Source organism: Mchenga conophoros, linkage group LG3 (genome assembly GCF_057382185.1).
Source record: "Mchenga conophoros isolate Kocher_MC1m ecotype Shallow Benthic linkage group LG3, M_conophoros_male_GT1.1, whole genome shotgun sequence".
Taxonomy (NCBI): Eukaryota; Metazoa; Chordata; class Actinopteri; order Cichliformes; family Cichlidae; genus Mchenga; species Mchenga conophoros.
Genome location: NC_140528.1, coordinates 63,565,042 through 63,592,222, shown reverse-complemented (window position 1 = coordinate 63,592,222; position 27,181 = coordinate 63,565,042). Strand labels below are relative to the sequence as shown.

Genomic DNA, 27,181 nt, shown 5'->3' with positions numbered 1-27,181 from the left:
AACACAGCTGGCTGGCAGGTTTGAACCACTGTACGCTCGTGCTGTGAGGCTGTAGTGCTAACCACTGCACTACTGTAACTGCTTTAATATAAACATTCATATCACATTTTTGGCGCATTTAATGGCATATTTGTTTGTTTTTGACCATGCCAGTACAATTTATCACGATTTTGACCTTTATTAAATAGTAGATGTAGTAATTGTTATTTAGAAAGAAATACTTTTTGACTTGATTTCTTAAAGATTGACTTGAACATTTTTACAAAAATTTTGACTTACTGTATTTTCTTTCACATTTCTAAATTTTTGTGTATTTTTGTGGTTGGCACAAATAGATTTACATAGTGAAATTTAACATATTATCATTAAAATATCTTTGGACATTTGGAGAGGGTGTACCCGGAGACCCCCGTCCCACAAACACACACATAGAGGCACCACCCTTTATATTTTTTTTATTATTAACTCAAAAAACATTATTCCTCTGGCGTTGCATTACTCCTCCCACCACAGGTGGGGCTGTAACTAAACAAGTCAGTCCTTCCGGGCTCTGAGGCCTGGCTTTACGACTCTCCTCAGCTCGTACTGAAACACCAGGGGGAGGAACTTTGACCAGCGCTAGTTAGCTACCAGCTAGCTGCTCTCTCTATTATTTTCTTATTTTGTGTGCTGTTGCATATGCAGAGCAATGTGGTTTATTTATTTACTGAGCTGGCTGTCGCTGCTCATCCAGATATCCTTCGTCACGTTAGCAATAGGTAAGTGCTTGCTGAAATCCCCCTGCAGCTGTTAGCCTAGGTAGCTCATATTTGCCTGCCAATGCTAGCGGATCAAGTCAGCAGATTAAGGTGCGCTAGCGAGTGATAACTGAGCTCCGCTTTGCCAACAGCTATCGACTTAAAACGCAGTAATAAAATATGCATGTAAGCCGTGTTAGTGAACGAAGCAGAGTCCTGAAAGCTACCTACTGGCGTCTGGGCTAGTTAGCTTTAAAGGACAGGAAGTTAAGAGGAAGAGAATTGATTGAAAAAAAAGATATTAGATATTTTGTAATGACTACCTTTTAAATGTTAACAGACAATCTTTATTAGGTAAATGTTCAAATTTTCTTTTTTTTTTTGGGGGGGGGGGGGGGGGGGGGCAGTAGAATCACTTTCTCTTTGTCTTTAACTCCTAATCGATACTAACTGATCAGCCGATTCAGCAGCACAGAGTTCGGCCTCTTTTTGTAATCTGGTGTGAAGACCGACTCCAACTGCAGGATTCATGCTAATCTAACGTGAAGGCTTTAAATTACGCTCATGTATTTCTGTTTACATCAGAGAGGAGCAGCCTACATGTACGAAACTTTTAATGAAGGCTTGGCCCAAAGCCAGAGGTCCGTCCATGTAGACTTTTACCTGGCCACGTAACACCTACTGCATGACACGCTCAGTCATGTGACCTGACCTGTCAGCAGATGAGAAAATAAAACAGCAAATATTCATGACGTATATCGTTTTCATTTTCAATGAGACAACTCATGACATGAGTTATCTCATTGTGTCCTCATTTTTTTATAGATCAAATCAAATCACTTTTATTGTCACATCACATGTGCAGGTACATTGGTACAGCACATGTGAGTGAAATTCTTGTGTGCGAGCTTCACAAGCAACAGAGTTGTGCAAAATACAAGAATGTAAACAAGCAAAATACAAGAATGGCTACATCTGAAACTAATAAATATATGTACAATATATAATAGTGCATTTCTGGATGTGTATACTAAATATTTTTCTACGTGTGTGTGTGTGTGTACACATATTTTACAAATTAAATAGAGTAAACAATAAATAAAATATATAAAAATATACAGAGTAAGACATGTGCAAAACAGTGGCATTACTGTACAGTATGGAGTGCATAATGTTAAAGTTCCAGTAGTGAAGCTGAGGTGTCTATGACGTGTTCAGCAGTCTGATGGCCTGATGGAAAAAGCTGTCTCTCAGTCTGCTGGTACGGGACCGGATGCTGCAGAACCTCCTTCCTGATGGAAGCAGTCTGAACAGTTTATGGCTGGGGTGACTGGAGTCCTTGATGATCCTCCCCGCTTTCCTCAGGCACCGCTTCCTGTAGATGTCTTGGAGGGAGGGAAGCTCACCTCCAATTATCCGTTCAGAGCACCGCACTACTCGCTGGAGAGCTTTGCAGTTGTAGGCGGTGCTGTTGCCATACCAGGTGGTGATGCATCCAGTGAGGATGCTCTCAATGGCACAGCGATAGAAGGTCCTGAGGATGCGGGGGCTCATGCCGAATCTTTTCAATCTCCTGAGAAAGAAGAGGCGCTGTTGCGCCTTCTTCACTGTTTTGTTTGTGTGTACTGACCACGTAAGATCCTCAGCCAGATGTACACCAAGGAAGTGGAAGCTGCTCACTCTCTCCACAGCAGCGCCGTTGATGGTGATGGGGGTGTGTACTTCTCTGCACCTCCGGAAGTCCACTATCAACTCCTTTGTCTTTGCGACGTTGAGGGTGAGATGGTTGTCTTGACACCAGTGGGTCAGGGCGCTGACCTCCTCCCTGTAAGCCGTCTCATCACCGTTGGTGATAAGACCCACCACTGTAGTGTCGTCCGCAAACTTCACAATGATGTTGGAGTTGTATAGATCAAGGCCAGCGTACGCCAAGCTTAACTGCTTATTAAGTGTTCATTCGTTTTAGAATTATTTGTTTTAATATTTTTGGACAAGTAACAGTGTTTGTTATTACTGTTTAAGGACTATAGTTTGAGTAAGTTTAATTGTGTGTGCAAGCTGCAAACACATGGCCTTCAACACACAAAGCCATTACTCATAACTCAGATGCTTATTCTGATTAATAACGCATAACTTCTTTTAAAAAAAATCATACTTTAGCCAATAGTAGTTATAGAAAGCTGTTATATTTAGTGAAAGAAGTACAGACATGTTTTATGTCTTGGCTTCTCCCTCACAGGTAGTATCCAGTTCACACATATTGACGAGTCTGATCAATTTACTGTCTGTTTGGCCTTCCTTCCACATGAGCTCAGTAACTGTGGGTCGTGTCAGTGTTGCTCAAATGAACCTACATTATTTGGTCCGTCTTTGTTGCTCTGCCACGGCTGTTCACAGGAGCTAGGTATTGAATGTCGATAAAGCCTTTGCAACAAATCTTGAAAAATGTCACATACTCAGTTTGCCTTCAGTAAATTTTAGCTGCTCAGGTGTTGAATCCTTTCTCCTCGTGGCTCCAAAACCTAAACTGTACCACCTGCTTTCCCTAAATTTGTATGTAAATGTTTTATTTATTTCTTTTTTTAAGCAGAATGATTTGCAGCAAAAGCGACAGAACAAATTTAGCAGTCTATAAAAAAACAAAAAACAAAAACAACCCTAAAAGTAACTGTGTCTTACTCTTTTATTCACACTGACGCCCCTCCCCAAGTCTTCTTCTTTGGTTGCTCATTACCTTTCATTTTCTCTCAGCTGCTGGCCTCTACTACCTGGCTGAACTAATAGAAGAGTACACAGTAGCCACCAGCCGAATAATAAAGTACATGATACTGGTGAGTATTTGGGTGTGACTTAATGATGAGATTGTCTTTAGGTACTTGTTTTAATGATGTGCTGTACATGCAGGTCAACAGTGGTTTTTACGATTTCTGTGGATGTGTCCAGTTCTCTACAGGGGTGCTGGTATGCCTCTATATGTTCGAAGGCTTTCCAATGTTGATGGTGGGAGTCGGTCTCTTCACAAACCTGGTTTATTTCGGACTCCTGCAGACCTTCCCTTACATACTTCTGAGCTCCCCAAACTTCATCCTCTCCTGTGGTAAGTGTAACACACATTTGCCTTGAATTATTTGGTAAAACTAAGCAAATACAATCTGAAAAGGGGGGAAAAGTTAACAAATCAATAAGGATGCTATCTGCTATTAACACTGATCAGCCTGAACTGCTTTAACTGTGTTTTATTGATCATATCATTACCAACCAATATTACACTGGAAAGCCTTGAGTTCTGGTAGTGGGCTGTTTGTTTTGTTTGCTGTGCAGTGAAGCACATTATCCTGCCAGTGGAGGCCACTACCAGCCAGATTAATGGCTTGGTGAGCTGTGTCAAGCTTAAAGAAAAGGTTTTTGTGTCAGAAAAGCGGCTCTCTTTTTCTTGGTTAAATCACCATGGTAACTCATGCGAAATACTGATTCTTGGTTGGAGCAAAATCATGTTCAATTTCAGATTTAAAAATCACCTGGAAGCGCCGCATTTTTACTGTTTCTTTAATTTAGAGCTCGTTTTAAGTGCATTAAAGATTCTCTGTATGATTTAAATAATTAAATTGTTAAGCTGTACTTTTTATCATCATCATTATCATCTACTAATGTCTCTGACTGGAGTAGGTGTCACTCACAGGGATCATTTTGTGCTGATGAAGAGTCACATGACCTGTGAAATGCTCCTTTATAAGTGAGTGCTGAGGGCCTGAAGCAAGCTTAACAGGAGTTTTTATAGCTGCCATTTGTGATAACTGTTGTTGAGCCAGCTAAAGGAAAGAAAGCCTGGTTTTGTTAAACTTCTTGTATAGTACACCCCTCTGGCATCCAGACTCCCCAGATCCAAATCAAATGAAACGCATGCAGCATATCCTGAAACAAGCCCAATCCACTTTAACTTTCCACTACCAACAGCCCCGTGCCAGGACAGGTCAGAGCTGTTTTGGTGAAACAGTATTTTGCAGGAGGTTTTAATATTTTGGCCTGGTTGTTGTGTGCACATCTAGAAGGATAGATTCATTTTCCTTTAGTCCTAATATGGACTTCTTACACATTAAACTGTGAGTCAAATGACAGCGTTTGTCAGTGTAATGAGTGTAAATTTTCTCGCTGCAGTGTTGGTGGTGGTGAACCATTACATGGCCTTCCAGTACTTTGCACAAGAGTATTACCCATTCTCAGAGGTAATGTAATCTCAGATTCACAATACTGTGTACAGTTTTGGATATAGATCTTTTTATATTTCTCTTTCTTGTATAATCATGTGCCATTTATGCTCAACTGGACATAGGTGCTTGCCTACTTCACCATCTGCCTGTGGGTGATCCCCTTTGCCTTCTTTGTGTCGCTGTCAGCAGGAGAAAATGTTCTCCCGTCCACCATGCAGCAAGGAGGTAAGTCTCAATGCTGCCATTGCTTTTAACAGACTTTGCTCATCAGCCCGGCTAGCTCAGTCGGTAGAGCATGAGACTCTTAATCTCAGGGTCGTGGGTTCGAGCCCCACGTTGGGCGCGTTCTTTTTTGCACTTGCTCTTAGTTTCTGAAGTACATTGTAAGTTTTTAAAACCTGTTTCCTGCCTTCTATGTGTCAGTGCAATCAGAAAACTCATGTTTTAAATGACATTTCCTGTTTCCCCCTCCCCCTTTTTTTTTTTTTTAGATGATGTAGTATCTAATTACTTCACCAAGGGCAAACGGGGGAAGAGGTCTGGGATCCTCCTGGTGTTCTCTTTCCTGAAGGAGGCAGTGCTGCCCAGCCGACAGAAAATGTACTGAGGGCTTGAGAGTCTGGGGCGCTGCCTCGGGGGTCAGTGGGGATGTGCGAGTACGTGTTGAAGATCAAAGGGGAAGCAGGAAGGACAGTGGAAATTGTTTCTGGATGGGACTAAAACGACGCTGTGGCCAAATGGGGAAGAAAGGCATGTTAAGAAATAAATAACTTAAAAAAAAGGACGGACCAATGAACAGATCAGAGCTTCCTGCTGGACGAGCCCGGCGAGTTTACCCAGGCCACGTCTGTCTGTCTTTGTCTTTCTGTCTGTACTGACTGCCAGTAACACCCACCAGAGACCTCGTTGTGGGGATCCTATGTGTAGCGTGATGCTTTCATGTCAAGTTGGACTCATTTTTTTAAAGCTTTAGTAATAAAATATCTACATGTGGGGTTTAAAAAATAACAACCAGAGATAAATACTTGTTTTTCCTTTCTGTCGTACGTGTGTCAAAGGCCTCACACTTCATCTGATTCCATACACGGAGTAGTGTTAAAAATAAGAAGAAATTCTGATGAAGAGGATTTCTTAGATATGAGACAGATCAGAGGTACTTTATGATTCATTCCTGCACTCCAAACTTGGATTTTGGTTTTAAAAAAATGGCATATTAGTTGCTACAGGTCGCCAAACAAACATTTTAATTAGATTACTGGAAATGAAGAAGGACAAACTGTGGAGAAGTCCTGCTCTGTTTTACAAAGTATGACATGGTATAAACAATATCCCGCCTGACATATAATATCTCAGAAAATGAATTCAGCAAAGGCACTTGTGAAGGTTTACTTTTAACTATTGAAGTGAGCTACGAGGCATGTTTCCTGCACTGGATCTCAGCGCTCATCAGCATTTGGCCACAGAAACGATAAGATTTCATGTGCTTCTACTCATAAACCACCAGCACTACAGCATCCTTTGTTTTGTTTTTGTTTTGGACTGTTTGTAAGAATTTAAACTGACATACCTGACATCAAAGACAAATGTAAACACTTGTAGAGATCAAACTTTTGCAGTGACTTTTTTTAAGCTCACCGCTGTTGGGGAGAAAAGCTGCTCAGTGTGGTATAAAGAGACAAACATTAAAAAGGACAAAATTCCTTTTATCAATTCCCCAGTGTGATTCACTGCAGGCTGATATGCGTGCAGCTGTGTAATTAAAAGAGTTTAGTGAAATAACTTTGGATTAAATGGTTATTTTTTACAGGCTGAAATAAAGGGAACAGAAACACTTACTGATGTTTATTATTTACAGTTAAATCAGGTTATAGCTTCCAGTCTGTTACGTTGTATTTGCACCGTGATGGATTTTCTAACTGCTGCCACGCCCCGACCTGTCAAGTGTGTGTCGGGGCAGATGGCTTTCTTATTTAGATCCCATGTGGCCTAGATCACAGAGTACACCCGGTTGATGCTAGTGTGCACTTTGACCCCCATCAAGGTGTGAAGTGCTCCATGAATTCAAAGGAAGGAGGAGAAAAAATAATGCATGCAGACACACACACACACACACACACACACAAAAGCCTTCAGCTGACAGGCCACAGCTCAGAGTTCACACTCTAATGCTGTTGACAAGCCCTCACCTGGATCCCGATTCACTTCCCTGGGGGAGATGAGTGAGAGTGCAGGGATACACCTGTGACAGGCGACCCAGTTCACGGAGGTTTTCTCACCTTTCGTTCACCCCGCATTTATAAGTTCAGCTTCAGGAGCGGATGGCATTTTTAATTTTTGTCACTTGCAGCTGAGGTTGTGGTGCAGGTGGAAGAGTGGGTTGGCCACCAATCGCAGGTTCAATCCCCCCGGCCCTTCCCACACACAGTATCTCCTGATATATGCTGTGGGTGTGAATGATGATGGTTGCTGGCATTTATTGGAAACTCTCAGGTTTAAAAAGTAGACAGGATAAAGAACATTTAACACTCCGGGATGCCTGGATATTCTCAAAGACAAGGTTCAGTTTTGTGCCTGCTGAAGCTCTTGAAGATCAGCAACGTATCCGTTTTCCCAAATGCTTTTCAATTTCGGGGGGTTGTTTCCGACCAGGGCCCAAAGATTACTAGACACTTTAAATAGTTTCAAAATAAAAAAAATAGCAACAACAGCTTTATGTACGACCTTTTATTGATATTTTTAACTTGATTTAAAAACTATTAAAAGGGACCTTATATCTTTCAAGTTATGAGTACATATACAGGTAATCCCCTGGAGCAAACGCTCATGTTTCAGAGAATTTCTTTCTGCTCATGCCTCAGTGTGATGTTAATGGGATCAGATATTCCTAATCTAGTCATCTCAGTTACATCCATCTGGTTCTGTCTAAATCTGCTGACGAGGGGCTGCCAATCAGAAGAATGGTGTCCTTAAATGGAGAGGAGCTGAGAACGGCTTGTTTCAGACATGATGATCTGAGGTGCTGCACTAATGTTTAGTATAAGGATTATTATGATCTATGAGTCATGCAAAGCTACCCTAGTAGAGTTCAAGAATGAAAAAATATGAAGCTGAAAATGAGCTTAATAGTTCCACTAAATGTTTTTTCACGTATGTTGATGTCAAATGTTTCCATTTGAAAAAGCTATTTGACAAACTCTAAACATAGTGACACTCAAGCTTTTAATGCATTTCTTCGGAGCCTGTTCCCAGTTTCAGGTTAAATCTCTTCAGCCAAGACTGGGAAAGTCAGTACTGTCTAAACTCCAGCACCTCAACCAGACACATGGCCACCTCTGTCCAGGGGGAGGTGTTGTGCTCCTGAGGGCATCCTTGATGCTTGACCTCCACCATGTTCTGTGACTCAAAGTCCTGTGGCCAGGTGATCCTGGAAGGGAAGGCTCTGGGAAACAACACCCTCTCAAGGACATCCAGAGGCAGGTTAGGAGCGGGGCGAGGCGTGCTGTCCCACCTGGTGGTGTACTGAAGTTGCCTGCTGGAGCTGTCCCTCCAAATGGTGACGCTGTCACGGAGGTCGGGTTCTGCGAGGGGTTTCTTTGGCTGGAGGCCTGTGAAGATGCTCCATGGTTTGAAGGGTGGCTTAGGAAGGGTGTTCCTGTCCTCTTTAATGCCTTCAGGCTGCTGCTCCTCACAGTGGGCCTTTGCATGCTTTGACTCACAGTTGCTCTGATCTGCTAAGAAGCACTTGGTGTGATACTTGCTCACCTGCTCCCTGAGGGAGAAATCCTTCAGGAGGGCCACGCCTTTCTTCTTTGCCCACTCAGCCACCTTTTCATCAGTGAGTGTCTAATGATGGAGGGAGAAAGTGCAAACAGCATAAGAAAGCTGTTCATAAAAACCTTGACTCTACTATAATAAAGCCCCCATTTACACTGCAGAGGCCTTCCTGCCTCACGGGAGCCGCGGTTTTATACTTTATGAGCCAGTTTAAGACAAGGCGTTGATAATGTATGTGTATATTCTTTATATTTAAAGAGTATACACATACACATAATATTCTATTTAACTTTCCATGTCATATAAACAAACTCCTATAAACTAACCTTTCTGGTGAGATTATTCTGTTTGGCCATGCCCACAAGATCAGTGTATAAGGCCTGAACCAGCACTCTCTCCTTTCTTTCTTTCTCTTTATTCACATGCCACATACAGCTCTTCAGATACCTGCCCACACACACACACAAACAAGAGATTTGTTTAAAGGAAGTAGCTGTTTCAACTACAGCAGTTTAAACTTTTATTTTGGTGTGAGCTTGCTCTACCTCGCTACCTTCCTGTGGCACCAGATGCAGGCTAAATCCAGAGGTGTCTGCCCCAAGCTGTCCTTGGCCAAAACATCTGCTCCGGCCTTCACGAGGATCTCTGCACAGTCGAGAAAGCCCTCAGAGGCGGCCAGGTGCAACGGGGTCTGCCCCAAGTCTGTGGTGCTGGTTTGAAACACCCCCCAAAAAACCTCAGCTTTATTTATTATCATCACCATCATAATTATCATCATTGCAATCATTATCTCTTTTAAAAAGCATTTCTTTGGTAATTTGAATGTTGTGTATGCAGCCGCTGAGCGTGAACAATTTCATATTTCTAAAATAACCCAAAATAGAAAATACAGCTGCCTGCGCAGCCTTCTTACGCATTAACGTCGGCGTCGTGCTCCAGCAGGTATCTGAGACAGGCGCAGGTTCTGGGGAAGCTCTTGTAGGACAGGACCATGTGGAGGGGCCGGCGACCTTGGGAATCACTGCTGTTGATCCACTGTTGCCTGAACTTCACCAGGAGCTGAACATCACCCAACTCGCCATAAAGGCAGGCCATGTGGAGCGGCGGCAGACTCTGGAAGATAACGTTTCTACTCTTAGGTCTTTTTTATTTTAATTTATTTTTTTTACAGAGGACGATTTGATGTCACTGCAGAAAAACGAAAAGGTGTCATTAAGAATATTAATAACAGATATTTCAGTTTAGATATTTCAAGTTCAGGGTCCTTGGCCTGAACAAAATTAAAAATGACGTGATTTTCTTTGCCTGTTTCATCATAGGCAGTGATGTATTTGGAAAATAATGTTTGTACATTTTCTCAAAAATGTTTTAAATCCCAAGAGTATCATTATCGTTGTTAAGATAGTTTAGGAATAAGTGTATAAGTGGGTAAAAATGATAATCTGATACCTTTTTGTGCAAATGTTTAAGAAAAGACAAAATGTTACAGTTTTGCTAATGATATCTTGGTCACAGCTCATTTTTATATACACAAAGCCATGTTTTTCAGTTCCTCCAATTGTTGTGACAAATTGAAAATCTTCTTTCAGTCCCTTAAAAAGACAAACTTCTGACTTTTCAAAATCAGCAGTTCTAATACTTTGGTCCTAGGAGTCAACAACTAGCTAGCAGACACCAGCTAGCAAGAACTTCTGAGCTGTTCCAGCTGGCTGATTTGGGTAGCTGATTAGCCAGCTGCTGAGCATGGACAAAAGTTTGAATGAGTCCACATCATCTGATCCAAACCAGATAAATGGTTGTTAGGATTATGAGGAGGTTCTTGGAAGATTTTCTCCCCTGTAAGGGGGTTCCCAAAAGTCTGAGAACCACTGCTCTAAATCACTTACAATTGCTAGTGATTCACCTTAAGTGTTAATTCTATTTATATTTTAGTTTTCTTTTCAAATATATGAATGTCTTTTAGAAATTTGTAATATCCCCCCACACACTGATTTCTCTCAGCTGTTCTGAATTACCTTTCAGTGTGTTTATTGGCTTTATAGGTATTTTTTTTAAAATTCCTTTTAACTATTCTGTGTAAGGTGATCACGAGTGTTTTGAAATCAACACGTTATCACTCCCAAAACGTAACATTTTAGGCTAGGTGACAAATCGTCAACATTTTTCGCTTTAGGGTACCCAACACGTTCCTAAATGACAACATCAGAAAAAAGAGAACACATGAGAACCGTTTGGACTCAAACTACACATGTTCGTTCATTTTCTTAAAATCGCCTTGGAAAACACTGTTTTACGTCCTTTAACTGCTGGTTAATGTTAGGAATGACGTGACAAAACGTCGGTATGCTACGCCCCGTGAGTGAGAACGGGCTGTTTGAAATATGCCTAAATAACAAAATCTGTTATCATTACTATTAATAATAATGCCTATGTTTTATTTATTTTTCCACAGGATGTTGTAATGTAGAGGCTACTACTGCTTTTCTTATTTTTCTTATGCACAAAAGTGGTCTAAAGATTTTTGAAAATCCTAATGTTGATCAGCTGTTAATAACTTTACCTGTTGGTGCAGGGAGAGCTGGTTCTCATTTAAATCACACTTCTCCGGGTTCCCAGGAGCGACAGCTGGGAACATCTGCCTGCTCAGCGCATCATAATGGGACTGTTTCCTGCAAGATTAATCCACGCAGAAAAAATGCTGTGAGAAGTAAGCCGTGAAACCTCAAAACATCCGAGAGATTTAAGCTACATATTTCCTTACATATCCCCCCTTTTAAAGTTGCTATTAGCCTGCTCTTACAAGATATAGTTTTCTATTAAAACGCTCATTACAACGTTTAAAGCGGCTGTTTTGACCAACCCACGGTGTAAATTTACACTTTAAGTGCATATGCACTGAAAAACAGCACCCAGGCTTTCAGTATTAACAAAGTTTTTACCCTTTTTTACATCTTCCACGTCTCCGTTTTCCGGGCTTGTTGACAGGTTCCATGGTTGCCATGGAACTGTAACCGGGAAACTAACCCCGCTTTACGACATCCGGCACAAGAAGGAGAGAAAGCGATGAATTGTTATTTCCGGTTACAATATGTGTTAAATTATTATTATTAAAACTGTAGACAGTGTTTTTCAACCGATTTAAAGATCTGATGTCACGCGCTGTTCGACACGTGATTTGTATTCAGACCAACGAGTGTATAAAAGTTTTCTACAGTCATTGGTCATTCAAACATTTTAACCCCAAAAACAGGGGCGACAAACATATGTCCCCAGGATCGGCTTTGGAACAAGTGAGCGCATAAATTCTGGACTTTTAACTATATTTTCCCACTGAAAAAGACCTCTCCCATTCCCATTAAGTAACACTTAAACAATAGAAAATACAGAAAATGTCTGTTGTTTTTTTTCATTATCAACAATAGAAATTTCTTTTATACAATGAGACAGTAGGCTACAGTACAAAAACAACAACAAAGAATTTAAGAGAAGAAAAGTAGTACATTTTCTATGAATTCAAGTATTTTTGTTTTATAATTACAGGACAGTCTGGGCAATGAGATACCTGAACTTTTTCTTTAAGTTTAGACTTTTATGTCCTACAGTTTAAGCCCAAACAGTCACACTGACTTATTTCTTCATTTGCCGGAGCAGTTTTTTTGTATGATGTAGAAGAGCTGGCACATACTGTTTAACTTGCTATTCTTTTTCATCTCTTGAGATATCTCAGGATATCATGTTTGCAATTTAACTTCTTTGCACTGACAGAAGGAGGAGATTCACTGGTGTGGCCCACAATGTAAAACGAGTTTGATACCTTTTGAAGGAAACTGTTTCCAGGGCCTACTCCGTGGATCGGCTTCCTCCGAGGCGTGGACGTCTATCAGCAGAGAATGTACCTTCACCTATCAGCAGAGAATGTCCCTTAGTCTGTAACACAGTCAAATATATTCTCAAGTAATATTCAAGCATGCCATTCAGCGTGTTAGTACGAGCAGCTCGGGAGCAGCTTGGGAGAACAAGAAAACAGAGACTGCTTTAGATTGTCTTCCCAAAGTGACTCAACTTTATTCACAAGTACAACAGTTTATATAGAGGGTAAAATTCATGAGACAGCAGATTATCAGTTTAAACCAGTACAGACCAAGATAAGGCAGCGTCTTCCTGCCCTTGGGTGAAGAAGCATCCTTTGTGTGGTTTATTAGTTCAGCTACAATTGTGATTATCTCAGCGACATATTTTCAAGGCACAAAACGAAGAGTTCTTACATTAGTGAAATCTGAAACAAACCATTTGGCCTTCAACAGGCATCTAAAAGATTAAGAAACTAATGTAGCTGAGGGAGTGATCTCTGTGGTATTTCAACCTTGTACCAGCCTGTGATTCTCACACATCAATTCTTGGGTCAAAGAGAAAAATAACTAAAACAAAGGGGCCTTATTGAATGACAGAGTTTTCCTGCATAATGTCACTATAAAACAATATCCAGTAAATGCTCCCATGGTACTAAAATACCTAACACCTTTGCTTTAGACATTAGATACATTCAAGCAAATAATATTTTCCTCCATATAATGCAATAGAGGTGGCAAACATTAAGCACTACTATCTTAACATTATAAATAAATTCCATTCTCATTTTTATCACAATAAAAGCATGTGAATTAAACACATAAAACCATTTTCAAACTTATTTGAAGTTTATTCTATTAACTGGGCAACAGCTAGTTAACATGCACATCAGAGAGTGATAGTAAATCATTTTGTGATAGCAATACTGGCCAATGTTTTCATTCCCTGCCTATGGTCCACACATTGTGCAGGCCTGGTCGTTCTCCTTCTCATATCTACACGATATACTTGCTCTTTTATCTTTTCAATAAAACTGAAATTAAAAGTCATTTCTATCACATTTGATAGCACGAGTTATGTCTGAGTGTAATAGCTTGTGACAGATAAAGGTAGATCAGTGGTTGTATGCATGGCAGAGGCGCACTTCTACCCTCTCACGCAGAGTCCACAGCTCTCTCCTCATATATCCCTGGTGTGCTCATATTGATAGTTCATTATGGGTCCCTGCTGGCTCTTGGCCTTAGCAAAGTAGATCAATCTTGCTCGTGCTGCGCAGGCCACATGTGAGGCCGATATAAATTAAACAGTTACTTTATGGTCTCCATATCTCTGTGGCAGCAGGCCTCTCTGATCACAGCTACTGACCAAAGTGAATGTGACGGAGTGCAACTCAGTAGACAGATACAGTATGTGCAGAGGAGGGAGAGTGGACACACTGGACAAAGGATGCTGAAGATGGAGCTGCCAGGCAAGAAGAAAAGAAGTGAGGGCAGATATGCTGAAGGGTTGGTGTGACACAGATAGGGTGAGATGGAGGGAGATAATAAACTGCGGAGATCCCTAAAGTGAGCAGCTGGAATAAAAATAAGATACAGATGTCACTAAGAACTCTGTGCCGTGTCAGAAATACTGAAGTGAGTTAACAATTTCTGGAGCAAATTAGAAACACAAGCATGTAAATACAAGAAAAAGACTAAAACCAGTGGTGCATTAATTTTAACATTATAGAGTAGATTTCTTCTTCTTTCAGGATCTCCATTATACCCTGTCCCTGACATCCTCCTCTGACACACCAACCCTTTGCACGTTCCCTTTCACTGCATCCATGAATCTTCTCTGTGGTCTTTCTCTCTTCCTCCTGCATAGCGGCTCAATTTTCAACATCCTTTGTCCACTATATACAATATAATACAATACAAGACAAATTTATTTATATAGCACGTTTAAAACCAGGGGTACACAAAGTGCTTCACAAAGCAATAGACAATAAATGATTACATTGAGCAATGAAAAATTAAAAACACAGTAAACTGAAGGATAACAAAAACTAATTAGTGAGTAGAGATAAGGAGAATATATAATAATCTAGGGAAAGATGCAGCAATTAAGAAACGGAGACAATTAACACTATAACCACTGTCCCTCCTCTACACATGTCCAAAAGAAGTCGTTTTTAGACAGCAGGGAGGTCAACAAGAAAGGAAAAAGGTACATCAGGTTTTGACTGATGATCAATACATTTGAGGACTTTTATTGTTTAGTTTGGTTCTTTTCATTAGACTTCTTAACAGTAAGATAGAAAAAAATAGTGGATTAACATAACCTGGAAACAGAAAACTTATAAAGCAGCTCACAGAACATCAAGAAAGACCTCTGGCACCGAACAGAAGAAAGAAACATTAAAGAATCTATGAGGGAATCAGCTTTACCAAAACACAGATCCTAGCAAGTCCTTTGTCAGCTGTAGTGAGACAAAAGGACTCATGACTCATCCTCTGTATTAGACATTTTAAATTAATTTCATTTCTTTTTGTAAATACTTTCCTCATTGTAAGAGAACAAAAAGTGGAAACACACAGACACAGGTGTACTGATAAAAATCAGGCTTTGATTTTACTTCTAAATATTGCTTTAGTTCAAAATGCAAAGCAAAGAAAACAAGATAACAAGTTGTGAGAAAGACAATTACCTGTGTACACAATGGAAGCAAAGAAAACAGGGACAACTAAAAAAAAAACTCAATACAAGTAATACAAATGAAAAGGACTGCTGCACCAGGCAGGTCAGTGAAAAGTCAAAGCCCACAGACAAAAAAGTATCTTAATCACCCTTCTTAACCTTTAAATTCAAGCACATAGCCATTCAGTCTGCCTTTACAAGCATTTGTGAATGAACGAATCAGTGTAAAGAGCTTACTGGGATTACTGGGTAACAGGATGCCACGGTTGCAACAAGTCAGTTTGTGAAATTTCTTGCCTCATAGATATTCAATAATCAACTCTAAGTGGTATTATTGTAAAGTGGAAGTGTTTATGAACCACAGCAACTCATCCAAAAAGGGTAAAGTTACAGAGTGGGGCCACTGAGTGCTGAGCTGCAGTCACAGATCATAAGAATTATCATCAGCATGAAAACTGTGCACCGGGAGCTTCATGGCATGAGCTTCAACAGCTGAGCAGTTCCTGTAGGTGTAATCTGTGGGTGGTCCAGAAGATTTGTCCTTACAGTGTATAAATATATGAAAAAACAATATAAATCATGTTGTTTTTATGTTGTTATTTAGGGTACAGTGCAGTGTTCATTATGCTGAAACAAATTAACCTAAAATAACTAACACAACAAACTAAACATGCACAGCAAAAATTAGCTTGGTGTGAAATCTTAAACTCTACGGTTGTGCAAAGAGTGTGGATGAATATTACCTAATTATACTGTCGTTATATAATAACAGTTTTTATTATTATATAATTGGTATGTAAATATAATTATTTAAGTCACACAAATACACTTCTTTCAGAGCTTTTCCCCTCACATAATGATAAAAACATCATGAAAAATCACAAGTACGTAACTTAACTAGCTTAAACCCATTTTTATTGACCCTTTTTCACATTTGTGACTCCTCCTTTCACTCTTTCGTTCTCTGTTAAAGCGATCAAGGTCCGGTGAAGGGTCAAGGACGAGCCACCACCCGCTTGTCTTCCCCCCCCCGAGGTGCTTTTTGCCTTTGTCACAACATGTCCTTGAAGCTTTCAGCTACTTTGGTGAGGTAGGTTTGGGTGTACAGAAACAGTGAGTATATGTGAACCTTGCGTGCGTGCGTGTTAATGTATGAACAGTCTTTGTGTGTGTGCACGCCAGCATGTGCCGATTAACAGTAAGAGAGCAGCACAGCCCCCCTGTGGCTTCAGCGGCTTCCTCTGACCTCGGTCACGTGCCGTGGAGGTTGAGTGGAAACTTTAGTGTAGAGCTCTTTCATGTTTGACTTTCAGCACAAGTCCCTGGACAGTGACCCCCAGCATGACCATTTCCTTTTCACAGCTGAGTGTGTGTTTGTTATGTGCTGTCAAATTCTCTCTGTGTGCCCAGTAAAATAGCTATGTTTCTCTCTTTAACGTTGTAAGGTCTTGACCTTACTGTGTTGTGTTTGCCCTCAAATGACTAAACAAATTTAAGCTGAACTGAATGAAATGCTCTCCCCCACAAAAAAATCATAAGAGCTTTCTGACATATGATGGTCTGGACATTAAGTTACAGATTAGTTTCTTACTCTAAGTTCAAAGGTCAGTTAAATATACTCTCCGATCTTCGTAAATGCTCACCGAATTTAAAATAGTGCAACGAAACCTGTGAATGCATGCGTACAGCCGGTGCAGTGGAGATTAGCACTGGGCTGATTATAGCCATGTAAACCTGCTTAGGGTGAGGATGAAAATTAGATCACATCCCAACAGCCTCGCAGCTGGCTCTCCCATTGGTTTGTTACATCATCCATTCACAACCCATCTGTTTTTCTTGGTTTCACAATACAAGCTCCTTTTTGGCTAGTGGCACTGGCTATTGGAAATGGAAGAAAAACGCTCACTTAACTTTTTTCTTTTTATATATATATATATATATATATATAAAAAGATACATTTTTTAAATGGTAGATAGTGCAAGCTGGCTGAAATGATTGGCAGACTGTTAATGTGATTACAGCTAAGTGGGTGTGAAAAATGTTGATTTAGTTCTAAAATGATGAGCGCTACAGTGTTATTTATAAATGTAGTTTTTAAAGGTACTGTGTTTAAAATGTCACCACTAGATGTCAGTATATTGCACATTGCAGTCCACTAAGTTCTGTTTTCTTTCCCCTCCCAATTTAAGTGCATTCTAGCTATGATGTAATGAATATAGCTGTGTTTACCTCAGCTGTCAATATGCGGGGTGGTATGTCCGGAGGAGGCTGTAAAACATTGTGAAAGGAGTCGAATTCAAGTCATGGAGTGAGTGACACTTACTTATGTCCAATGACAGTGATGGACAGTGTTCAGGATGATGGAACTTTCCCGTTGGTAAGCACTGCTGTTAGCCTGAGTTAGCTGCTGTTACTAGGCATTAGTGAAACTTTCTTTAAAGTGGATCTAAGTTTGTTGGACTTAGATGAAACAAACTTGGATCTGAATCCAACTTGGATCCAAGTCATATCAGAGTGTATTCACAAGCTTAGTGAATAAAGTGAGGATGTAATATAACTGTTTATCAGAGGGAAAGTGTGATTTTTAGGACACTCAAGCTAAACAATAGCTGGCACAATATCACGTTATAATTAGCTGTTGTTGTTTAGCCAGTTGTCTGGAGATGGTTAAGATGGGTGGCACGTTTAATCTGTTGACAATAAGTAATTGGGATAATATCAGGAATTAATATGCATGTTTTTTTTATAATGTATTTTTATTAGTTTTTCTGTTTTCACAAATAATACATAATTACATAACATAATAAAGTGTACAATTCAGAACCAAAAATAAATAAATAAACAAAAACAAAAACAAACAGACTGATAATTAAGCACTGAACACCAGCTCAGTTCCATCTAAAAAAATAAAAAAATAAATGAATAAAGAGAGAATACAATACAGTACAATACCTGTGGTCCCAGTAGTACGTTGCAGTTTGAACACTCAAGAGAATCCTTGTAACATAATATTAGAAACGTCAGGTTCCACATAATTCAAGTATGGTTCCCACACCTTAAAGAATTGATCTGTTTTAGAGTGCAGTACACATGTAAGATATTCCAATGGCACTAATTAATATGCATGTTAATGCACGTGCAGTTCAGGAGGTGAGGCTTGAGGAAGAAGAGAATGAAGCCAGTCTTATTATCTCTTTCCTTTCCATTTTTGCTTCCTTTGGTGAAGGCGACCCCTTCTCAAATAATAAAACCTTAATATCTTGAATCTGAACGGTCAGGCAGAAATTAAACTGCACTTGAACACCTACGATCTCTTCTCTTTCACCTTTGAACTACTATGTATGTGATTGGTCTTTAGCGACAAACATAAAACACAATTATGTAGAACGTAAATGTCCGACTATGTATTTTTAATACATATAAAGGTACCCCAATTTTTTTAATGGATTCTTTCTGAAAACACATCAATTTGTTGAAAGATGTAATTATACACTAATTAATGGATATTAATATATTTTCCTTCTTTTTAATAAATAATCTCAAAAAACCAGCTGACCATACTATGTACAATAATACTGACTGATTATAAATAGAAAAAAATTAGGAGACAGATGTAGAAAACACTTAGTAACAGTTCAAAAAAAGCAATGAAGTGGAGAAGTGAACAAGAGAGGAACTGAGCAACAGAGAGGAGAGAGTCCTGAGGAGTTAAGAAGTTATAAAGTGACAATGTGGAAAAGAAAGAGAGAACATAGAGAGAGAAGTAGGAGTTGAGCCAGCACACCCTCAATGTGCCTTCATATTTGATGAGCCCTCTTACAAGGACCCTGTGCCCCTGGGGCTTCCAAACTCTGCTTGTGTAAGTGCGCTGATGCCCTCACTTTACTCCTTCTCTTCCTCTCTTATCCCCTCCTCTTTTTGCTGGCTCTCCTCCCTCTTTTGGCTTCCCTGTCTTTCTGCCTCTTAATCCTCTGCTTAGCTCCTCCTTTTCTCGCCTTCCCCCCTTCTCCCCCCTCCACTCCTCCTCTCTTTCTGAGCCTCGTGCTCAGCCAGGCGGCAGTGTGCTAATGCACCATGGCACATTCTGCAGCTTCGAGTCACAATGCGACCAGGCTTTATGCAGTGACCGCACAGCGACCTCCCTCAGCATCGCTGCAGGCACTGTGCTGTGCCAGGGCCTGTTTAAGGTGAGGATGGAGGCGATGGGTGGAGGTTTAGAGAAGGAGAGAAGAGAGAAGAGTATGGAAAAGAGATGAGGTGCGAGTAAGCAGGATTCTGCTTCTCACAGGTATCACCTCAGATGAAAGTAAGATTAATTAGCTGAAAATGGCTGAAATATCCTGAGCCAAGCGCGTATGCAGTTGTAGCACATAGTTCCTTACTTTTCACCCAGAAGACCCACTGGAGTCACTGGATATTAACCCTGATAAGGATAAGTGGCAGAGAATGGATAGATAGCTTATTATTTAATATCTCATTTATTTTTATGTTTCTCTTGCTGCTGCAACAGAAATCTGTTTTCTTTCTTTCTTCTTTGCCTTGGTCAGGTCACGTTCTTTTGTCCCCGAGGTCCCGACAGCTTCCTGCCATCACACCTTCCCATGATCCTGAGTTTTTTTCCCACATCCCTCAGACACGTTCTTCTCAGTCCTCACAGCTCAGCAGAAACAACCAGAGGGAAGGAGAGAGATAAAAGGACTTTGATAGTGAGAAAAGGAGTGGTGAGACCTTAAAGGTCAATATTATGAGGGTGGGTGTGGAGCGCAGGAAGAGAGACAGCAGGAGGGAAATTTATACTTCTTGTACGTAAGGGAATTCAAATATTTCACGGTAAACTTGTCCTGTTTTATTTATTTGTTGCTCGTGAATATTCTCAATATTGATGGGGAGTATGTCCATCTTTATAATTGCTCTGCCATAGACAGTATTACTGAGTGTTGAAGCTCTACTTCATTTCTCCACGAGTTTCTTTTTGAATAAAAATGATCGTAATGGAGCTACTCTGATTACAGAAAGCTAGTTATATAATGAAGAAGGGCATATATTTTTAAACAGTACAGAATTTACAGTAATTTTCTGTAAATCTGCAGGTTTATTTAGTTATTTGATTAAAAAAACACATTTCCTGTGTTACGAAATCAGTTTCACCCCGGTTCTTTTTATTCCTCGGGCATCCAGAGACGGCACCGGACGCAGTAGTCATTTTCACAAAAACCTTTATTCATCTTCATTTAAGCATGCATCTTCTAGAAGGGGAGATGTGCCAGGCCGGTGTCCCTCTGCAAATCTTCACTCCTTTGTTTGTTACAGTCAGCTTTATAGAAGCGACCTTATCATAAAACCCCCATGGTGTGCTGCAAACTCTGTGTCTGTGTGAGTGCACTCACACCTGTGAGATGTACTTCAGTACTCTTATAACACTCTTGTTCAGCAGATTCGTTTCTAAGTAAACTGTCTGCTAGTTTTTGACGAGGACTTTATTCAAGCAAACAAGCAGCACGTCAGACCACGTTGTTAAAGAAGTTTCATCAAAAATCATCTTCAGTTCATAAACTGAAGATGATGAAGAATTACACATCAGTATACATCAACAAAGAAGTGTTTTCATGGCCATTAGAATAGTTTTCAGGTTTTCCAAGTGGTAGCTGCATAGACAGAGACCACCCTCACTAACGTCCGATGCACACCATGTTATTTTGTTGTATAAGCAGGCCTGAAACACGACACAAACTGCTCTGTTGACAAACGAGCTTCTAGGGTTACCCCAGTAGGCTTTCAAGAGGTAAAGAGCGAAGACAACCATCACCTGGTTGTATAGGAGAGCCTACATGGCTTTTTCAGTCTGAGTAACCACATCTGCTCATTCTAGCTGAAAATGACTGAATATTTGCATCAAGTTCAATCTGCAATATGTAAATACTCTTTTGCTTCTCATTACTTGCTCCACTAGACCATTAGTAAGCCATAAATTATAATACATGTTTTCCTTTTAATGAAATTTAGTGCCAGTGGTCAGGCAATGTCACTAACTGTTAGCAGGGAAACGTGGGTTTTAGCCTCATGGTAAGATAGCAAACTTAAATTTAACTTGCATTAAAACAAGCACGTCTCTCCTAGCATCAGGGACTAGTCTGAGATGCATATATCATATGGTTGCTTTGAAGATGGTAAAAGAACAAAGGAGGGCTTAAATAAAATCAATAAACCATACAAAAGCGCTCTGAAGACAGATTTCTTTGATACTCATTGACTTTACGGTCTCACAGTTTACTCGCTCAACTCCTGCGTGCACTTACCGTCAGTGTGTGTAAAGCTGCAAAGATCAACCACTCAGCACCAGCACAAACAAGGTCGAATTTACATGTACTTTATATCTGTCAGGGGAGTGCGCTTTAGCAGCTGCACTGCAGATGAACCTAAAATGTTGAGACACTAAAGTGAAAACAACATGACTTAGTGTACGATAACCAATCTGTCCTGTATGCAGAGTCATATGTTGTGTTGCAACTAACACTCTGATCCTTTCTTATAGGATCACCTCTCCTCTTCCATCATGAGGGCAGCGCTCCACAAAACTCATTGCCCTTCTGACACACATCCTGATTATATTCATAAAATAGTGTTGGAAGGGACACCATGACGCAAAATGCTAATGCCACTGGGACAGTGATACCATAACAGCTTCAGGTCAGTCAGCCACTTTATAATGTGTGCACACAACGCTTAAACAAACATGATACAACCAGAAGTGAAAGACACACACAAGCATGCTGGCCAACACAAAGTACAAATGGTGTTTTCTGCCTGAGGTTTTTTTTTTATCTATTCAATTAAAGTGCTTGCATTTTACTCATTTTCTGAAGCCACAGTGCTGGAATTAGGCCAAAGCAAACACAGTGATGTTTGTGGAGGATGGATAGATGTGTGTCTAGTAGATGGACAACTGATATGATGATTTAATTGATTGGATCTCAGAGTGTTATGACTACAGGGCACGGTGACAGGAGTCTGCAAAATTTTCAGGTTTTAAAATATTTAGTATAGTAGTATAACTCAGCATAGCACAAAGTCAAACTTCTGGGATATGAATATGTCCAGGTAAGTAAATACAGTAAAATTAATTAATCTCATATCTTTTAAGATAAATATCACAAAGTCCTTAGAGGCCAAATTACTGCAAAATAAACATAAAATGTTACAGATCAGGTGGATCCACAGAGCTCAGGCTCAGTGGACGAGAGCTTCAGAGTCTGAGGGGCATTGTTGCAAAACGTCTGTCACCTTTACCTTCAGTTTTCAGCCTCGTATGATCATTTCGAGGACTTATTGAGCAGTGATGTTCTGAAGAACCTACAGAGGCTCTGAGGAGGTTTTGTTAAGACAAGTGGAAAGAAAATCCGAGTATGATCAGTGCATGATGCTCGACTGTGAGCACAAGTCCCACTAAAGGACCTCATGCAGTCTGTTTATGACAGTTTTGATAGAAACATCCAGATGAGTAGCCTGCTGGAGGTCATTGCAGGGTTCCAGCAGTGGTCTTTATGTACCCACAAAAGAGCAGATACTAGTCCTCCTGCCCTGACCCTGTCCAGTTCTGTTTGTGTGGTATCTCCTCCACACTTTGAGGCTGTGATGGGAGGAACAGCACACTTTCTTTTGATGGATGTGGAAGAGCTGGTCTATCAGTGCAACTTGAGTGGGCAACAGGTACCATGTATATATTTCATGTAGTGAGAAGAATGCTAGCAAAAAGAAAAAAAATAGAAAAACATCTGTTAGGAAACTCTGATGAGCCACTGTTCCCTTAATTCTTTTGTCATCAGTGTGTATCCATTACAGCCTTGCATGTCATCATTGAGTCAGCAGAAACACTGTCCTCTGTCACTTGTCTCAGACCGCGACAAACCTCTTGGTGTATTAGCAACTAGTAAGCTGGTGGTAAGCACAGAGGAATGTTTGCGTCAGTTCACATGAATTAGCTAAGCCTCCTTTAGGAATAAGAGGAAGTCTGTGAAACCCCCAAAAGTTTGACAAGCCCTCACTTATTCTTAAAAACAAAACCTAAGAGTATTCTGACAGAACTTGCCACACACCAACCTCAATCACCCAGTTACCACCTTAAATGATTCAGTAGGATGGAAGTTACATGCAGAATAAAATGTCCATTTTCAGGCTAAAATGATGTAGCTTCACACCACGTGTATCACACGCTGATTGCTGTTTTTTGATGCTGGATGTGCTGCCGGTTTTATCAGATAGAACTGAGGAAGACCAGTGTTTCACCACAATGACTAAAGCGCACATAAATTAAAAAAACAAACAAACTGAAGAAGTGTAAGTGAATAGCATCGCAAATAAAACCTGCTGAATCAGTTTATTGTTGAGCAAATCTTCTAAGGCCACATTTACTTGTGCTCGAAGAACTCTGATTAAACTCACGTCACTCCTGCAACATGTGGGAGACTCAGATGTCTTATGCAGAAATATTTAGCGCATCAAGTTCAGCTGAGGGTAAACTAGTGCAGCTAGTACCGGTTGATGCATGAAAAACCAACATCCACTTTGGAAAGCAATTTAGGGTGCACTGAAACTGAAACAGTGCATAAATGTGTAGTTCTTATTGCTCTTCATACTCTCTGAGTACAAGTGGCTGGTCTGACAAGGGAGAGCAGGCATGTTTTAACTATGGTGCTCAGAATAGAGGCGCTCTGTATTAGTGCTGGGTATCATCACTGATTTCTAGAATCGATTCAATTCAATTCGATTTAAATCTGGGAAATTTTGCCTCAGACAGTCAGAAATATTATAATTCAGATCAGTACATTTACATATTTTTGTATCTATAAAAAGGACGCTGACACTCGCAAGACTTTATCAAAGGAGTGAGCATCACAGCAGAGGCCTTTGTGTCAAAGTAGCTGAAGATAAAACACAGAAAAACATGAAGGTGATTTTCCTGGCCTGGGATTTTATAAAAATATTCTGCAGTACATCAAAAATGAAAGAAAACTATTAATCAACATATGAACGTTACCTCTGAAGTTACAGCGGTTTTATTAGAGACACAGCATTTTGCATTTTGCATAATTTTAAAAAGTTTACATTTGTTCAGAAGCCTATTGAAGAGCAGAAATGAGGCTTTCTTTTCAGAAGTAAGTAAAAGGAAAAAACAATGGTAGACTTGTGCGTGACAAGCAAGCAAATAATGCAGAAAACAGATTTTTAGATGGGAAGCTGTTCTTGAAGTACAGAGAGAGAGATGTGCATGAAGTGTGATTTTATTGTGGTGGAAGCAAAACAGCAAAAGTCAGAGGGAATTCATGACGATGTTTATGTGAGGCGTAGTTTGGATCTTCTTTTGCTGCTGGTTCGGTCAATATTGTTTGCAGAGAGATAAAACAGCTTTAGAATCAGCGCAAAAAAGGGCATAAACGCTGGCTTTTTTGGGGGGGAGATGAAAAAAACAGAACTTTGGTTTTTAGTTTGACAGCAAACCTTTTTTGGCATTATCAGGTTGATTATGAAAGGGGTTCAAAAGTTCAAGAGGTTGGGAAGGGATTCCCCTTTGGGCAGATGTAAAAATCATCAGTAAAGGGACTGCAGTTTCAGGCTGCAGAGCACGAGGATACAAAGTTCAAACAAAGGTCTTCCTTCTTTACTGTGAAAGAAACAAAAATAAAAGCAGAAATGAAAATGATCAAGCCAGCATTCCTCTGCTGGGCATAAATGGAAGGTCGTCAGTGTTCAGTCTGAGCACTCCTGGTGATTAAAAATGCTGAAAACATTTGATAGATTATTCAAAATGTTTTTTTTTACTCAATTTGTGCTGCAGCTGCTTATTAGTTTGAGGTCACGGTGCGTATTATTTCCACAAATATGTAAAATATTCTCCCAATAATATTATTGTTTCAATGTTTGAAGCTAGATTTCCCCTTCAGTTTGTATTATTCTATTGAAAAGTCATTATTTTATAACTGATAAAGACCCATAAAGTTCAGTATAGTGATCAGAGCAGCTTTAACTAACAGTACTGACTCAAATGTGAAAATGTGATACGCTGCTTTCTCAAGATACAGTAAGAGGAGCCGGGCTAAGATGTTTTTTCTTCAGCAAGTGTGTGATCCTCACCTCCCCTGGCATTCCCTGCAGTGCCAACGCTGAGGTCTGCCACCCTTCCTCTCCGGCTCCTCTTACCGGGGGTCTCGATGTCGGCGGGGCACAGGGCAATAGATTTTGATGCCGTCTGGCATGTCTGGGTTTTCCTGCACTTTCAGTCAGTCCGCGTGAAGACACCTACAGCTTGGTGCACGTCTCGTTCCTCTTGTGCGTATAGTTGCAACATGTGGTGCTCGTTTACACTGTCACATGATCTGTATATCAGTAAAACGTGTGGATGCTATGCGTGTGCGGCTTCACACGGTCACTTCTGTCTGTTTCCAGCTTGCGCTGATGGGTTATGACCCATAAATTCAGGCAAGTCAGGTGAGGGTTTCTCCAGATACTTGACCCAAGGTCGACTTAGCAATTGTGATCAAAGTGTGAAAAGAAGTCTGGGCATGAGAAATCAGGGTTGAATCGCACCCTGGACCTGGAGTCTAGCTCCTCTGTTCTCAGGTGTTTTCTCACCTCAGATAATTCTAATGTGCAGAGAAGAGAGGAGCGTTGAGAGGGTGTTTTCATAAAAGTGGTGGACAAAGAGACACTGTTAGAGGGCTATTGTTCTCTCACGTTTCTCTCATCTCAAACACCGGCGAGTCACAGATTTGAAAGCAAAGTAAAAGTTTCCCCGGAGACAAGCAGAGTTACATATTATCCAACATTTGTGTGTAACAACTCCAGAGTTGCGGATATGAATATGAATATATGCACCGAAAATGAAGCGCGGCACATGACAAGACAGAAACGTGCAGGGTGAAGATACAGAGCGGATCATGGGGGAGGGTGATGAGCACTGCAGGGTTTCTTTTGAGAGAGGGGGGAAAAGTTTATTGTAGAGAAAGGAGCTTTAATATTTGGTTTGTCCCCACACATATTTAACTTTATAAAAATGACTCAGAGGTACAGCATGTGCACCATATAGATGGTAAAAAGGAAAGAAAAACCGATAGAGCAGCTCGTGTTTCTGCTGTCTTCTACTGTGCTCTCACAGTTAATCAGATGTCCCGACATAACCTGGGGTGCACCGCTACGTCACCGCTGCTGGATAGCCGGTTAATCCACTAGAGGCCAGCAAAAACGACATTTGCTGCTCCTGTTATGTTGCCCACGAAAGTTTAGTTGAAATTAATAGTTGCAAAGATGACGGCTAAAAAGACGAGGCACTAAACTCTACATATATATTACTACAGAGCTGTTTTGGTGTAATCTTTTAAGTGCTTTTTGAGAGATAAAGAGTCATCTTAGTGCTCGTGGTGTTCAAAGGTTATGCACAAAAGGACCTCGTGCAAAAGGACACCTGCCATTTGTCTGTTTTTCAGATTAATCTACTGTTGACTTAGATTTGTTCTCAAAAGTTGTCACCCTTCATGCTAAACTAAACTAACCAGTTGATGGTGAAGAGGTTTAGAAAACACCTCATTATTTGGCACAGAACTTTCCTGGGTTTACTCAATCCATTAATCTTTTGGTTAATGTGACAATCAGTTACACAGAGACCTCCAACCGCTGTGTTCACTGTGTCAGGAACTAGTTACAGCTATATAAAAAAACAAAATTTTCAAAGGAGACCAATTCTGAGAAAAATTAACTGCACACCATAATTCAGGAGCTTGTATAATCACATTTAGCAACTACTTGACGTAACCTGAAGTAATTGTTTCTTGTAAGTCTCTGAGTCTCTCACATCTTTGTAGAGCAGTTCTGTCCCACTCTTCTTTACAGCATTACTTCAGTTCACTGATGTCTAGTGACACTCATTTATGCACAGCTGTCTT

The 27,181-nt window shown here is 40.3% G+C and overlaps 2 protein-coding genes and 1 non-coding gene across 3 annotated transcripts; 2 read left to right on the top strand and 1 right to left on the bottom strand.

Moving 5' to 3' along the window:
• The first annotated feature begins 568 nt into the window (after positions 1-568).
• On the top strand, positions 569-6,780 carry tex261 (testis expressed 261). Its single transcript, XM_085266568.1, has 6 exons — positions 569-758; positions 3,489-3,568; positions 3,681-3,834; positions 4,893-4,960; positions 5,068-5,170; positions 5,437-6,780. The coding sequence occupies exons 1-6, from the start codon at positions 689-691 to the stop codon at positions 5,550-5,552; spliced, it is 591 nt and encodes a 196-aa protein (XP_085122694.1). The 5' UTR covers positions 569-688; the 3' UTR covers positions 5,553-6,780.
• On the top strand, positions 5,216-5,288 carry trnak-cuu (transfer RNA lysine (anticodon CUU)). Its single transcript has one exon. It is a non-coding gene; the product is annotated as a tRNA-Lys (tRNA).
• Positions 6,781-7,654: 874 nt separating the features above from the next.
• ankrd53 (ankyrin repeat domain 53) lies at positions 7,655-11,744 on the bottom strand. The gene is made up of 6 exons (XM_085269556.1): positions 11,659-11,744; positions 11,280-11,388; positions 9,633-9,832; positions 9,265-9,429; positions 9,046-9,166; positions 7,655-8,788 (listed from the first exon to the last, which is right to left on the bottom strand). Exons 1-6 carry the CDS (start codon positions 11,718-11,720, stop codon positions 8,231-8,233), a joined length of 1,215 nt encoding a protein of 404 aa, XP_085125682.1. The 5' UTR covers positions 11,721-11,744; the 3' UTR covers positions 7,655-8,230.
• Between the last annotated feature and the right edge of the window lie 15,437 nt (positions 11,745-27,181).